At 39.6% G+C, this 15094-nt stretch overlaps 1 protein-coding gene across 4 annotated transcripts in view; it reads left to right on the top strand.

Moving 5' to 3' along the window:
* The window catches only part of LOC126401262 (alcohol dehydrogenase 1), a 125302-nt gene that overhangs the window by 15108 nt on the left and 95100 nt on the right, over positions 1–15094 (top strand). The window contains exons 2-9 of one of the 4 annotated variants that reach the window (XM_050062420.1): positions 589–690; positions 1680–1821; positions 2020–2107; positions 2397–2616; positions 2832–3092; positions 3268–3400; positions 6378–6516; positions 6632–7005. The exons of 2 other annotated variants lie outside the window; for them this stretch is intronic. In XM_050062420.1, the coding sequence (XP_049918377.1) occupies positions 589–690; positions 1680–1821; positions 2020–2107; positions 2397–2616; positions 2832–3092; positions 3268–3400; positions 6378–6516; positions 6632–6665 (1119 nt within the window). In that variant the 3' untranslated portion in view covers positions 6666–7005. Of the gene's footprint in view, positions 1–588; positions 691–1679; positions 1822–2019; positions 2108–2396; positions 2617–2831; positions 3093–3267; positions 3401–6377; positions 6517–6631; positions 7006–15094 lie in introns of those variants that run through there. One more of the 4 variants, XM_050062418.1, reaches the window with a different exon arrangement.

Here is a 15094-nt window from a genome sequence, read left to right as displayed (position 1 = left end):
GTGTTGCTAACTTCACGTTTCTCAGAATAGAGCTGCCAATAACCAGAGTTTTGTCCTCAGCGGGTGTGTCGCTGAGTGCGGAAAAGCGGTTGGAAACGTGAACAGGCTGGTGGTGAGCCGTGGGCTTCGGCTTGGAGCTGTGCTTCTGGCGAACCGTAACCCAACCTCCCGGCTGAACGGGAGTTACCGGAGGACAGTTAGCAGAGGCTAAGGCTATGCTACATATTTATTAATGCAGACATCGATTTTTGCCAATAAACAACTGAAAATGTTACGCATTGTCCCTTTAAATCAAAATTAGAGCGTACATTTAAATGTATGTTTGCTGCATTAGGAGCAGTTGTGTCATAGAAGTGGACACCACTTTTCTCTGTACCACTTTTAACACATACGTCTCTAGATTAGTGTTTTTCTTGAAATCAAAGTATGGAGGATAGTAACATTTTATCAACAAGGCATATTAACATGCAGTGCTTGAAGGGTTTCTGGAAACTGCAATAGCACCTTTACAGAAACCCATCCTAGTATAGTTTAACTGTTGCAGCACCCAGTAATGTTAGATTTCATGCTGGTGTCACTGCCCTGTAGGTCATCAAATGCAAGGCAGCAGTAGCCTGGGAGCCAAACAAGCCTTTGGTGATTGAGGAGATTGAGGTAGCCCCGCCCAAGGCCAATGAAGTCCGCATTAAGGTGAGATGTTTATTTACACATGTACACAATCTTACTGCACTTTTGAGTTAGGGATAGTGAATGACTCTTACTGAAAAGGGAAAATGATAGCCACTTGATTAATTTAGCTGCATAAAAAACACTTATACAATCACTTTATTAATCAGACAGCAAGTATGATTCCAAAGGTATTTATTCACAGTGAAGTGAGCCAAATAAAACACAAATTACAATAGTTCCCACTTTGAGTGTAGTTATGCTAAAAGTCAAATTAGAGTATATGTGTGTGTGGTCTATGTTGTGAAAGGTACCTGAGTTAGTATAAAATATATTCAGTTTATGCAAGACTCTGTCTGTATGAAGCATTAGCAAACTAAAATCAACTTCACTTTGACAAAGCCAACTAACCAATAACCTGACTGCAAAATGATCACACAATAACTCATTGATGATCTTTAAATCAATACATGTTGCATATACATTTACAAACAGTAACAGGCTTGCTTAGCATGTACTGCTGTGCTAATGCTATGCCCAGTTGTTATGTTATGCTACCAGTCCATGAATGAAGGGAAGCGTTGCTCAGCTGCACTGCTTGTTAGACAGCGGCTGTCTGTTATGGATGAGCCTGGCTTAGAGGGCTTGTGATGCCAGTTACAGTACAGTCTTTGCTGTCTTCCAATGTTGCAGGTTTGAATCCTGTCATGTGAAGTCCATTGCTAACTGTGTGATTATTTCATTCGTCAACAGAGCGTAGTGCTACCAAAAGAAACTGTATTTTCTTGGCTTTCTGCATTTTGTTGTTCAATATGCTTGTTTTTTGTTACCCCACAAACTGTCTTTGTGTTCTTCACCCCAGGACAGCCCTTGGTGTACATTATGTGCTCCACTAAATTATTGTAATGTTATGATTAGTAAGGTGTTACTGCACAACACTTCACACTTCGCACAACTGTTCAAAAGAAACAAGCAACAGTATTTTCAGTATGAGATTGTTGTCTTCTGTCCAGATTGTGACAACCACAGTATGCCACACGGACCTGTATCATTTGCTTGAGGACATGCCTAAAGACGGCTTCCCAACAGTCCTTGGCCACGAGGGAGCTGGCATTGTAGAGAGTGTTGGGCCTGGAGTCACCGAATTTCAACCAGGTTAAAGCTAACAACCTCAACAGTTTAATTTGTCTAATAGTTAGTTAGTTTTTTTTTCTTTTCCCTGTCAGACTCTGTGGCAGCAATGCTAGCAATGAGTAGACCAAGACCTATTTGTGCCATCCAGCCCAACCAAACTGTCTGATATTTGATTTGCTGTTTGCAAGCTGACATGGCAGCATTGTTCTTGTCTTTCAGGAGACAAGGTGATTCCTTTGTTCATCTACCAGTGTAGAGAATGCCGCTTCTGTAAGAGTCCCAAAACTAACATTTGTGATAAAGGATGGTGAGCTCCGTTTTGTCTTTTCATCTCCTAATTTCGGTTATACAGGATGTATTCATAGGGTGATAAGCCCATCTAAGGGGGGAAAGGAACATTGTCTACATTCACTGGAGCACCTTTATGCGTTGTCTGATGATGACACAGAACAGATTATATGGGTCTTTGGTCTTTTTCATTATTTGGCATATTTTGCTCATGTTAAAGAAATTTTGTTGCACCCTTTACTGGAAAGTTTTCAAAGCAAAAATTGCGGCTCATGTTGTATTTCCATTTCACTCAATTCTCTGTTCAGGTTCTCTGATCGCCATGATGTGATGGCAGACCCAAACTGCAGGTTAACCTGTAAGGGAAAGAAGGTGCTGCCATTTATGGGAACCAGTACCTTCTCTGAGTACACTGTGGTTAACCAGATGGCTGTGGCTAAGATCGACCCCGCTGCTCCTCTGGACAAAGTCTGTCTCCTCGGCTGTGGGATCTGCTCAGGATATGGAGCAGCAGTTAACACTGCTAAGGTGTGTTTGTTTGACTGTTGGGGATAGTCTAACATGTACTGTTGAAGGCTAATACCTACAGTAATGAATTCTCCCCACACCACTCTGTTAAACATCAGACATCAGAAATGAAACGTACTGTCTTTGACAACACAGTATTTAGGAAGAACTGGTATTTTAAGAATTAAGAAGTCTCACTTAAAGAGCCATGTTGACTAAAGACTGTGCTACTTTAGGTGGAACTGGGCTCCACATGTGCTGTGTTTGGCCTGGGAGCTGTGGGTTTGGCTGCAGTCATGGGCTGCAAGGCTGCAGGAGCCAAGAGGATCATCGCTGTTGACATCAATCCAGAGAAGTCTGAGAAGGCCAAGGTGTTAGGTGCATCTGACTTTGTGAACCCCAAGGATCACAGTAAACCAATCAGTCAAGTGCTGTCTGAGATGACTAATGGAGGAGTGGACTACTCTCTGGAATGTGTCGGGAAAGTGGAAGTCATGGTGAGGCAGACAGAGAGGTTTGCATAAAGATGTTAATTGGCTCAAGAAGGCTCATTATATAAAAGATTCTTTCCCAAGAAGAAGTGCTTTCCAAATATATAAGCACAAATTTTCTCAGCTGCTCTGTGTATTTGAAATCCTGTGGCAACTGACTTTGTGCTGTTTCTCCATCTAGCGTAGTGCCTTGGAGTCTTGTGTGAAAGGTTGGGGTGTCAGCGTGGTTGTTGGCTGGAATGACATGTATGATGTCTCTGTTCGACCCATTCAGCTCATTGCTGGACGCACATGGAAGGGCTCCTCGTTTGGAGGTGAGATGCTTGTCAGTCAAACATGACCATCCCCACTAAGTAATGACATTACTTTAACTTTCAGTCTCAGGTTGGCATTTGTAATTTTGGTTGTTTGTCAATCTCAGGAGGGCAGGTCTTAACAGTAATTGTAGTAATATGAGCAACAGCAAAACTGGGATGAGCTCCTCTGGGTTGTCATATGTATGACCTGTTAATAGCTGGTAAAGCCATCAGTCGTAATAGCAGAGATGGGACCAAGTCATTGTTTTGCAAGTCCTAAGTAACATCCCAAGTCCCAAGTTCTAAACTTTGATTTTAGTCTTTAACAAGTGCTAATGCAGTCTTTGCCAATTATAATGCCATTTTAATAACAGAGTAATACTATATACATTTACAAAAATCACGAATGTTTTTTTAAAAGTTGTATCTCTTTGTGTGAACTAGTTTGTCGGAAGTTGTTGCATCTCTGTATTTAATTATGAACTTGCAAGTTGTGCATACTGCAATTAGTTTTTTGTTGACTATGGCATAGTTTTTTCTTTATTTTACTTGACTAAAACAATAAGTATGGACTTTCTGGGAATAAATAACATTAATATTAGTTAATTCAGGAGATGAACCAATCGTAGCAGACTTTTTAAAACACATATTTTTGAATCTTGGCTTGGGGGAAGGTATCAAGTATTTTCAAGTAAAAGGCTTGAGTCCAAGTGAAGTCACAAGTCATTGGTGTTAAGGTCCAAGTCGAGTTGCAAATCTTTTGTTATTTGTCATATCGGGTCTTAAGTAATCAAATTTGTGACTTGAGTCTGGCTTAGTCATGTCCAATTCCAAGTCATGTGACTCAAGTCCACACCTCTGTTTAGTGGTAATTAAATCCCCTTGTTTTACAACCCCCACCTGTGCTGTGATAGTAACCAAAAGGCTTTACACATGGCTATCAGAAATTATTAAAATTTTTTACAAAGTTATTGATTATGTTATATTATATAATTTAATTGACATGAAATCACCTCGTGTGGCACCATTCCCGAAAAGTGAAAAATGATAACCAGTTGATGAAATCCATCTCATAATATATACTAAACTATGAATTTGAAATGCTTTTTAATAACTTATTTGATAACTATAACCAAAATGACTTTGTCAGTAGTGAAGGAAGAGGGATTTTGGAGTTGTTGACACAGAAGCTGGCAAGTCATATACTTGTGCAATATTAAACAGACAGCAAGTATAATTCAGAAAGTACTTATTTATGTAATATAATAATTTTAATTAATAATAACGTGTGTGTGTGTGTGTGTGTGTGTGTGTGTGTGTGTGTGTGTGTGTGTGTGTGTCAAAATGGCAGGCAACAGAGATAGATACACAGAGGATAACTATATCAAAAATGACCTCAGAGGAAGGGGGAGGTTTTGCATGACCACATGTGGAGAGGACAAAGGAAACATGAACTTTGAGTTCCCTCTCTGTGTGTTGTTATATTTAAAGCCAATTTCCTTAAGTATTTGTGTAAGTGATTATGATATTTAAGGTTCCGGGTTAGTGGAAAGGATATTTAGTCTCATGCAAGACCCTGTCTGTGTAAAGCATTATCTTACGAACATCAACTTAGCTTAAGTAAAGCCAACTTCCCAATAACCTGACAACACAAAGATCACAACAATAACTAATTCAAAACATCAAATTAATGTTACAAACGTATTACACATGACATGACCAAAGATAACGGTCTTGCTTCGCTTAACCTTTACTGTTGTACTAATGCTTTGCCCAGTTCTTATGTTACCAGACAGTGTGTTTACAAGGTCTTTAGTATCCTGGTTTTGACTGGGTTTTTTAAGTATCCCGTTTTTGTGTTTGTGCATGTAAACACCATATCCCGAATTCAGAAAGCGGGTTATGCCCTTTTCCCGGTTTTAAGAAACCTGGTTTTGACACGTGGAGTACTCCGATAGAAGCCGGGATACTGAAGCATGTATACGCCTTATCCCGGTCTCTGACGGCTGCCCGCCGTGTGCGCAGGCACCAGAGTGATGCACCAGATATACAAGCAACATGGCGGCAACGAGAGCTTCCCATTTTTGGAGCGACGAAGAGACTGAATTTTGCCTGAAAATGATGAAAGAACTCAACATAACTACGTGTTTAGACGGCAGAAGACACAGAAATGCCGACCTATTCAAGTCTGTTGCGGACAAGCTACGTGACGCTGGTTTTCCACCTCGCTAAGCCCGCTAGAAGCCACAGAGGTCTCATTTTTGTCTTACTTCTAAATATAATAAATATATCACATTTCCCACACAATCTGTTGTAAACAAAAGATGTAAAAGACGTAACACACGCCTGCGCAGAAAGGATACAGTGATCAGAAAACGGGTTACTGGTATTTATCATGTATACAGGGATATGAATAACCGGGTTTCTCTGTGTTCCATGTAAACATCATATCCCGCATATGCTCAAAGCCGGGATAAGCCTCAAAACCGGGATACTAAAGACCTTGTAAACACAGTCAATGAATGGGGGAAGAATTTCTTTGTTGTGCTGCCTGTAAGCTGGTGCTTCTGTCTATTGTGGATGAACCTGGCTTAAAAGAAATGTGGTTCCAGAGCAGCCTTTGCTGTACTGTCTTCAAGTGGTGAACGTAAGGGGAACCCATTTGCTCTGTGTGTCCTTACAGAGTTAGCTGTTCCCTTTGCTGCCTGAAAAAGTTAGCTTGCAAACTTTGTCTGCAAAAGGCGCTTACTTCTCTGTTGTTCTAACATTTAGGAGAGTTCAGTGTGGCTGCTTGAGTAGGACACATTGAGAGAGTCAGGCTTTTCTGCTGTGAGCATGCAGAAAGGAGAGAAAAAGTAGGGGAGGGCTGGCAGCTCCAGCTCCACAATCCTAACTTGCTGGGGGTCACAGAAGACAAAGGAAGATTACCAGGAAGATTTAGACTTTGTTTTTGCTTGGTGAGATAGCATTGGTGACATTGTTCTGTGTTGTTTAGGATTTAAGAGTAAGGATGGTGTGGTTCAGATGGTTAAAGCCTATCTGGACAAGAAGTTGAAGCTGGATGAGTTCATCACTCACAACATGACTTTGGCCCAGGTCAATGATGCCATTGAACTGATGAAGCACGGCAAATGGTAGATTCACTCTCCACTACACTTTCTCCACCATTCACGATTTCATAACCACCTACACAGATGAAGAATAAATCCATGCAAGTTTTCTAACTTCTGTTTTGTTTTTGCCTCACAGCACCCGGACAGTCCTGAGTGTTTCTCCACAATAAGACCACTGTGTTGCTTTCAGGGACATAAAAGTAATTTAATGACTTGCAGCCAAGTTGTACTTGAACTGAATTTCAAAACAATATCCATGCACAAAATACAATGCACATAATAAAGAGATCTAACAATTTATGGACAGTATACATACCTGACCTCGAGCACCCAACACTTTTCAGTGTTGGCATTTTACAGATGGGATCTGTGGCCTCCCTGTTTGTGTTCTTGTCAGTCCAGCAGTTTTAGTTCAGATTAATCAGACCATCATAGTTGTATCAGTGTTTGCTTAACTTGGCAGGAAGTGTTAAAGTTATTATCATTAAAATTCAACTGTCATCAAATTGTTTTTTTGTTGTTGTTTTTTTGGTCTGCTACAGCATACATAACTGCTTTGTAAATTTATGCTGTGTTGTCTGGAGATGTTATTTTGATACAATCAATCAAATCTTGCATAAAACATTAATGCCAGTGTCCTTACCCTTAGGTAACACTGAGCAGCCTGCTGCACAACACAGACTTTGAACAACTAAGCTAATAATCTACAACATGTAATGTTCAGCCCCTAAAAAAAGCGTTAACACTAACATGAACTTTGCATCTTTAGTTATTCCAGATTATATATTTACTTGTGCAAGCATGACCTGCATTGGAACCTGAACAATTGTTTACACGAGCCTTAACCTGAATTCCCCCGTCTTCCCCATCAATGTCATATAATTAGTAATATCAGTAGTTAAGTGGATTCTGGGATCTGTCAAACTGATACTAAGAATCCCAAAACCAATGCTGTAGAAACCCCAAGGAAAAACTCTCCCCCCAAAAAAACTTTAACAAGGGGAAAAAATGGTAGAAACCTCGGGAAGAGCAACTGAGGAGGGATCCCGCTTCCAGGATGGACAGACGTGCATTTGCAGTAATCCATAATGAAACATAAAGAGGGACAGAGCCAGAGAGAGATGCAGGGCAGACAGTAATGACAATAGCTACAATAACATTAATTTTAGTAATAATATTATAATAATAGTAGCGGTAATTGTGGTACAATATGTTTAAGTTTATATTAATATCTGATAGTTTATGTGTGTGACAATAATAATTATATGTGTTTAAAAACAGTAAAAGTATGACTAGTAATAACAGCAGTAGTAGGAAGCATCAGGCAGGACCACGGCAGCAGCACAACCACCACACACCATCCAGGCACCGCTGCGATATGAGTTTATCTGCGAGACAGTGGAGCACAAAGGCTCCGGAGAAGAAGCTTAGTGTAGTAAAGCCGAGTTAGCGATATGCAGTAATAGGACGTAATGTGTTAGCAAGTGAAGAAGACCCAACTTTTCAGAAAACTGAGGAGAGAGAGAGAAGGAGAGAAGGGGCTTGGTGTATTTTAGGAGGTCCCCCAGCAGACTAGGCCTAAGTCACTTATGTTCTTCTCATCTCATCTTTGAGAGTGTAGTAGGAAAAAAATGCTTTTACATCATTAACCTTTTGCTTTTTGTTCAATCCAAATGGATCCTCCACGTTTATTCCCCTACATCAAGAGTTCAATCCATGTTTACATTATACCAGATTCCCCTACACTCATGATCAGTTAAATCAACTTGTCTTTTTACATTATGTAAATGTATTTAACTCAATTTCAAGTTAGGTCAACAAAATTGTGGAGTTCATAGTTCAGAGTAATTGTTACGCACCCGTCTAGGGGTCGGGAAGTGTAACATAAAAATGAGCCAACAAGGTAATGCACGACAAAAGGTGAGTTTATTCACCACCACACAGATAGAAGTACAATTTACAAATAAGGAAGCTTGTCTTCAGGGTGAACCCAGGCAAAAACAACAAATAAAACAAACTATCTTTCCCAAAATAACTAACTAAACCCTACGTGAAAGAAAAAGAAACAAAAATACAGTCACTAAACCTAACTCCCTAAACTAAACAAAAACAGGAGAAAACAGTTCAAAATAAATGGCAGCTCACCCCTACTGCTTTGTGCTATACACAATTATGTACAAGTAACGTGCAAGTGACAACTAAGTGCTATTAACGCTGCAACGGTTATCGGCTACAGACAAAAGGCTCACCGCTTGTAGCGGCAGGATACAAACAACAATTCAACAGTTCAGCTAAGGCTCACCGCTCTCCAGTCAGAAAACACAAAAGATACAATTTACGAAGGCACAGGCAGGTTTGGCATCGGGACGAGGAGGCACGCTGCTGTCAAACGACCCTCGGATTTTGACAGAGATTGCCGGGGTTTAAAAAGGCCAAGCCCCCAAAACAGCCAATCAGCAGCAGCCACGACCAGCCAGAACCCACCACTCAGTACAGTCTGGGGCCGTGTAGTGGCTGTTTTGGTAAGGAACAGGAACGAGGGCGAGAGAGACAGGATCCGGAATTTGATGGATGCGCCTTTCCGTCAAAATAAAAGCACCAAGCTAATAAAAATGCGGTGAAACTTTTTAATTTAAAGAATATAATTTACAAGAAAAGCCCCAAGCCATTAAGTTAACCTTTTTCTTTTATTGTAATTCAATGATGCACCAGAATTTAAAGTTTTACTTTGGTGAACACTTTTACTTTGGTGAATTTGGTGAATTCCGGATCCGCTCTCTAGACCGGAACCAGAATCCAGACAAAATTCAGAGTGAATGGAAACGTGCCCTGCGTTCCAAATCGCCTTAAAAAGTATGTAGTGTAGTATGCAGTATGCATGCAGTATGCATACTATTGGGACACACTACATCCGCCATCACATCGCTCCCTGAACTCCGACCCTCTTGCTCACTTCCGCCGCCGTCCGTAGCGCCACATTTCAATATTTTGTGTTGTTGTACTTCGGAGATGCAGCAAATCTCCTCTCGTCGAGCTCGCCAGAGTCGTGCATACCGTTGGAGGTGCTGGAGAGCTCTGTTGCTGTTATGTCGTAATGTATGTTGTTGTTTCTAATAAACTGACGTGTTCACGTAAACAGTCCCAAGCCTATTATTAGTGACCTGTCTATTGAACTAGTCACCAGTAGGCATATTAACCCCCTTCACACATAGCTCTCTGTTGCTGGCAGATGTTTGTTGTTAAATATATTTACAGCTATGCAGCTGCTGGCACTATATTCTGTCTGCACGTGAAGCAGCCTTACATTCACATTACTTTTATTTGTAGTGTAACATACTTGCACATTCTTACTACATTACTTAATATGTATTTGACTTTTACTATTTATATATTTACTAGTCTATACTGCTCATACCTGGCCCATAGTGTATTCATATTTAGTCATATTCATTCATTATTTATACCACACTTACACCACTGCCTATACTGGTAGAATCTTCTATATTGTAGTCATAGTTGAACCCTAACATTGATTATACTATAATCACAATAAAGTTGAATGTTGTAACCGTGTTCTTGCAAAACTGTATGATATGTGACAGTATATAATCAGATCATTGCAGTCCTAATATGTAGTGTCTTAGTATCTCAAATTAAATAAACCATGTATGAAAGGAAGTGTGGGCGTTGGTTGTACACGCAGCTCAGTCAGTGCGACGTAACTTCCGCTGCGCCAATGATTATGGGTCAGAATGGCCAAAGAAGCATGCTGACATGCATACTGCGAAATATGACCGGATGTAGTAGAACATCCTGGTACTTTTGGCATACTGCATCTGACATACTATGTATTGGGACACACTAATTCTTTTTCTGGCATACTAAAAAGTATGGTAGTATGGGTATTGGAACACAGGGCAGGCTCTTCCCCGTACATGAAGAGCCTGGTGATACGAGGCTAACCACTCAGAGAAGGAGACAGAGGCGGCACCTGGCACAGATCCTCAGAAAAACAAGAGGTCTTACTCTCACATAAAAATACAATATACAATAAATGTTACAGAAATATAAATGTTACACAATACAGCTGAAGCCATAACAGTAATGAAAAATGAGATGTCTAAATGTCAAACTGATCCTTAGGTATCAAGTTGTTTAAAAACACTGTTAGCTTATTAGCATATACTTACCCAACATGCATTGTGTTTAGGTTAATACTATTTGAAAATCCCTCAATTTTGTAACTTGAAGACAGTTTCATAAATGGCTTACTATCTGTCTTTTATAATCTGGCCTCAATTTTGTCTGCTCTAGATGTTAACATAATATTATGTCAGTATGAGGTCAGCTTGTGCAGTGTTTGGCCTGGGGTGGTAGGGCCTTTCAGCAATCATTGCTGAAGCCAGCTGAGTTACCTGGTATCTTAAGCTGTGTTTTGACCCAAAGTTTCTGGGATTTTTAGTCCAAGGGACAACCTTTTAAGGAACTAAAAGGTTCATTGAGCTTATTTTTTATCTGCGTATGAAAACGCAGCATGACTGGATAAGGTTTTGTCTCAATACAACAACAATTGCAACTGCAAATTAGATATACTGAATGAAATGATAAGGAGGAAATGAAACTAAGAGCATCTGATCTTAAGTAAATCATCTGTTAAGTATTTGATGGTTATTTGTGCTTTAGAACTAACTGCCCTGAAACAATCAGAAAATGTTTTGTTATGCCCTTCTCCTAAAATGGTCCTAAATATTTTTTTAAAATTTTAAATTAAAGAATCTAACTTCTCTTTGTTTCATACTTGTTTTTGTCAATGGGACTGCTGGCCTCAGATTAGGAGAGACCTCTGTGGATTTTTCAACTATTTTTAAAGCCTCTCCTGACTCATCTCGGTCGTGTTTCTCTCTTTTTTTCTCTCTTCAGACTTTTTATTTCTCACAGAAACCTGGCAAAGATCTGGTGAAGTCAGTTCCTTCTCTGAATTGTGTCCACCAAATTACAAATTTCTTACCTCACTGCGCACCACTTGCCAGGGAGGGGGTGTTGCTGTGGTGATGTTTTTAACTATAAACTCCTGTCATCTAATGAGTACAGTAGTTTTGAATTGATGTTGTGTAAGACTGAAAGATCAACTCCAGTTTTTGTGCACTCGTTTACAGGCCCCCTAAATTCAACCCAAGTTATAGATGACTTCTCGCACTTCCTATCCTCAGTGCTCGTTATTTCTGATCATGTGCTGAGAGACTTTAACATTCATGTCTGCTGCCCATCTGATGCACTCCCTTGGGACTTTCTGAATTTAATTGATTCTTTCAATCTTACCCAGTCAGTCATGGAGCCCACTCACATACATGTTCATACTCTGGACCTTATTTTAACATCTGCTATCCCTGTCCCGTCTGTCCAGATCAACAATTCAGGTTTGTCTGATCATTGGCCTATTATGTTCTCCACCTCACTTCCTTGCAAGGCTCCTAAACCTAGTCACCCACACAGCTACTCCAGGTCTATTACTCGCCTCACTATCCATCGGTTCTCTGATGCCTTTTCCTCTGCTCTCCTCTCTGAAGCTTCCCCTGGTGCCCTAGGCACAGAAGAGCAAGTAAATAATTTTAGTCACATATGCAGCAATATTCTCAATTCAATTGCCCCTCTTAAAGTTATAAAAGGAAAAACCAAAATTCAGCCCTGGTTCACCTCCACAACCTAGTCACTTAGGCAGGAATGCAGAAGAGCAGAGAGGAAATGGAAGAAGGATAAATTACAAGTGTCCTACCAGCATCTGAAACAGTGTCTTTTTAATTATCAGAAATGTGTCAAAACAGAGAGATCCAAATACTTTTCAGATATCATATCCAAACATGTCCACAAACCCAAAGTTTTATTTGACACAATTAACTCAATACTTAAACCAATATTCACAAAGTTTAATGATGCTACACCAGATATCTGCGAACACGTTCTAACATTTTTCATCAACAAAATTAACAGCATTCGTTCCCAGATTGTACCTCCTTCTGTTGATCCTTTAGAGCCATCTTCATGTTCCTCCACTTTAAACAATTTCAACTCAATTTCTCTCTCCGCTTTGACACACATCATTTCACCTATGAATCCGAGTTCATGTTCCTTGGATATTATCCCCTCTCACCTATTTAAGGAAATGTTGAACTCTGTTGGGCCCAGTGTTCTCTCAATAATCATTAGCTCTTTAGTGAACGTCTCTACATGCTTTAATCATGCCATCATTCACCCTCTCATCAAAAAAGAAAATCTTGATCCATCTGTACCCGGTAACTACTGTCCATTATCAAAGCTCTCACTTTTATCAAAAGTCCTGGAAAAAAGTTGTTTTCTCTCAACTCATCTCCTACCTGTTACAGCATTCTGGACAAATTTCAGTCAGGCTTTAGAAAACATCATAGCACAGAATCCGCCCTGTTGAGAGTAACAAATGACCTACTATTATCCTTAGAGTCGGGCTGTTATGCCACTCTGATTCTCTTAGATCTTTCAGCAGCATTTGATACTGTGGATCACTCCATTCTCTGTGGATCACTCCATTCTCTTGGACCGCTTGGAGCATGTTGTTGGCATTCAGGGACTGGCTCTTCAGTGGTTTGCCTCCTACCTCCAAGACCGCTAAAGTATAGGATTGATTGTAAGACTCTTTTATTTGTTTTTAAAAGCGCTGCATGGACTAGCACCAGATTATATTTCAGAACTCCTCACTCCCTATTCCACCTCTCGTCCCCTCAGATCCACTGACAAATCACTGCTTTCCATCCCACTTACAATGTTAAAAACCAGAGGTGACAGAGCTTTTTCAGTTGTTGTTCCGAAACTGTGGAACAGCCTGCCACAAACAGTTAGATCCTCACCCTCTATAAATATATTCAAAGCCCGGCTAAAAAAACATCTCTTTGCCTTAGCTTTTGGTGATTCATTATGAGAATGTTTTTGTTTGATATTCATCTTTTTCAATGAATTTGCTCAAGGCGAACTCTACTGTCTTGGTTGATTATTTTTCTTGGTTGTGCATAATTGTATCCATTTTAAAGCACTTTGGTCAACGATTGTTGTTTTTAAATGTGCTCTATGAATAAAGTTGACTTGACTTCAGTAGTCAAGTAGCAGTCATCCCTGCAAACCCCACCCCAAAAGTTCCTGTACTTTCAGAAAGTACTCTTGGAGGGTAAAAGAATGTTGTCATGTTGATGTGCATAGTGTTCTAATGTCCTGTTGGTCTATTGCAGGCCTTATGTGCAACTGTTGCCCTCTGATGAAGACAACATTGAGATTTAACGAAAGATGTGAGACATCATTTTTCTCCTGAGATGCCATGTGATTTTACAAAGACAGGTACAAGTTGTGTCAGATGTATTTTAAGTAATTTTAGGTCTCTTGAATCTATGTGATATTGACAATATACTAAAGGTTTCCCTATCCAGTAAGCAAAACCCAAAGGAAACACTATGGGAGCTAATAATAACCATAACAACTTCTATTTTACAAGCAACTTAATATCTGTTTGTGAAACCTAACCCTTCAGATTTAACTTTGAAATCAATGTCTGAATTAATGTGGTTTGAAATTTGTAGAGTTGTGGACTCAAGTCAGACTCGAGTCACATGTTTGATGACTTTGGACTCAACTTGACAAAATCAAAAAAGACTTGCAACTCAGCTCACTTGGACTTGGACCTTTTGACTTGAAAACACTTGATAACTTTTTCCCAAGTCTAAAGATAAAAAAACTATGTTATGTATGACAATGTCATATACAACATCAAAGAACTCTGTTTACTATTAAACAACATTCATATTTACATTATATAACAACAGAACAGAAACATACACGATTTTTTAAAAAATCATTTATTATTACCCTGTTGTTAAAATGGTGAGTGCATTTTAACTTAAACTTTTAGATGAGAACATTGGACTCGACTTAGGACTTGCCTGTCTTGACTTAGGATTTGAGTGCAAAGACTTGGGCAACAATGACTTGGTCTCACCTCTGGAAATTCCCCTTTGAAACTTCTGCTAGATCATTTCTAGTCAGAATGGCTCTACAGAAGTCTTGAAATATCATTGAAACTGAATGTAAATGCATTGAATGTATCAAATGTGTGCAATGTCTAAACTGCTCCTCCATACAACTATAACTGGAAACAGCAGTTTTCAAAATAAAGTGTACATACTAGTAAGAGCCCATGGATTAGCCAATCCTGCATCCATCTTCATCATCTTCTTGATCACTGTCTTCAAATCAGATTTCAAGTTTCTTTAAAGTGGCTTCTAAGCACAAAATCTTTACCAGCTGTTCTCAAAAGTTAAATAGAAACACACGAGCAGAACCTACCATGCAATCCCTCGTTATTTGATAGTTAAAAACACCGATTTTTAAATCTTTCATCATTAAAGGGAAATTTCGGTTTATTTCAACCCGTCTCCTATCGTCCTAAATTTGTTTCAAGTCACTAGTGACATAGAAATAATAGTTAGCATGTTAGCCGTTAGCCTAGATACAGCCGTAGCGTCAGACCTGTTAAAACTTAATTGAACGAGCATCCTTTCAAGTGCAAAGTTAGTCCACTAAA

Source organism: Epinephelus moara, chromosome 14 (genome assembly GCF_006386435.1).
Source record: "Epinephelus moara isolate mb chromosome 14, YSFRI_EMoa_1.0, whole genome shotgun sequence".
Lineage (NCBI taxonomy): Eukaryota > Metazoa > Chordata > Actinopteri > Perciformes > Serranidae > Epinephelus > Epinephelus moara.
Note: the sequence above shows the minus strand (reverse complement) of the source record. Positions and strands in the feature narration are given on the sequence as shown.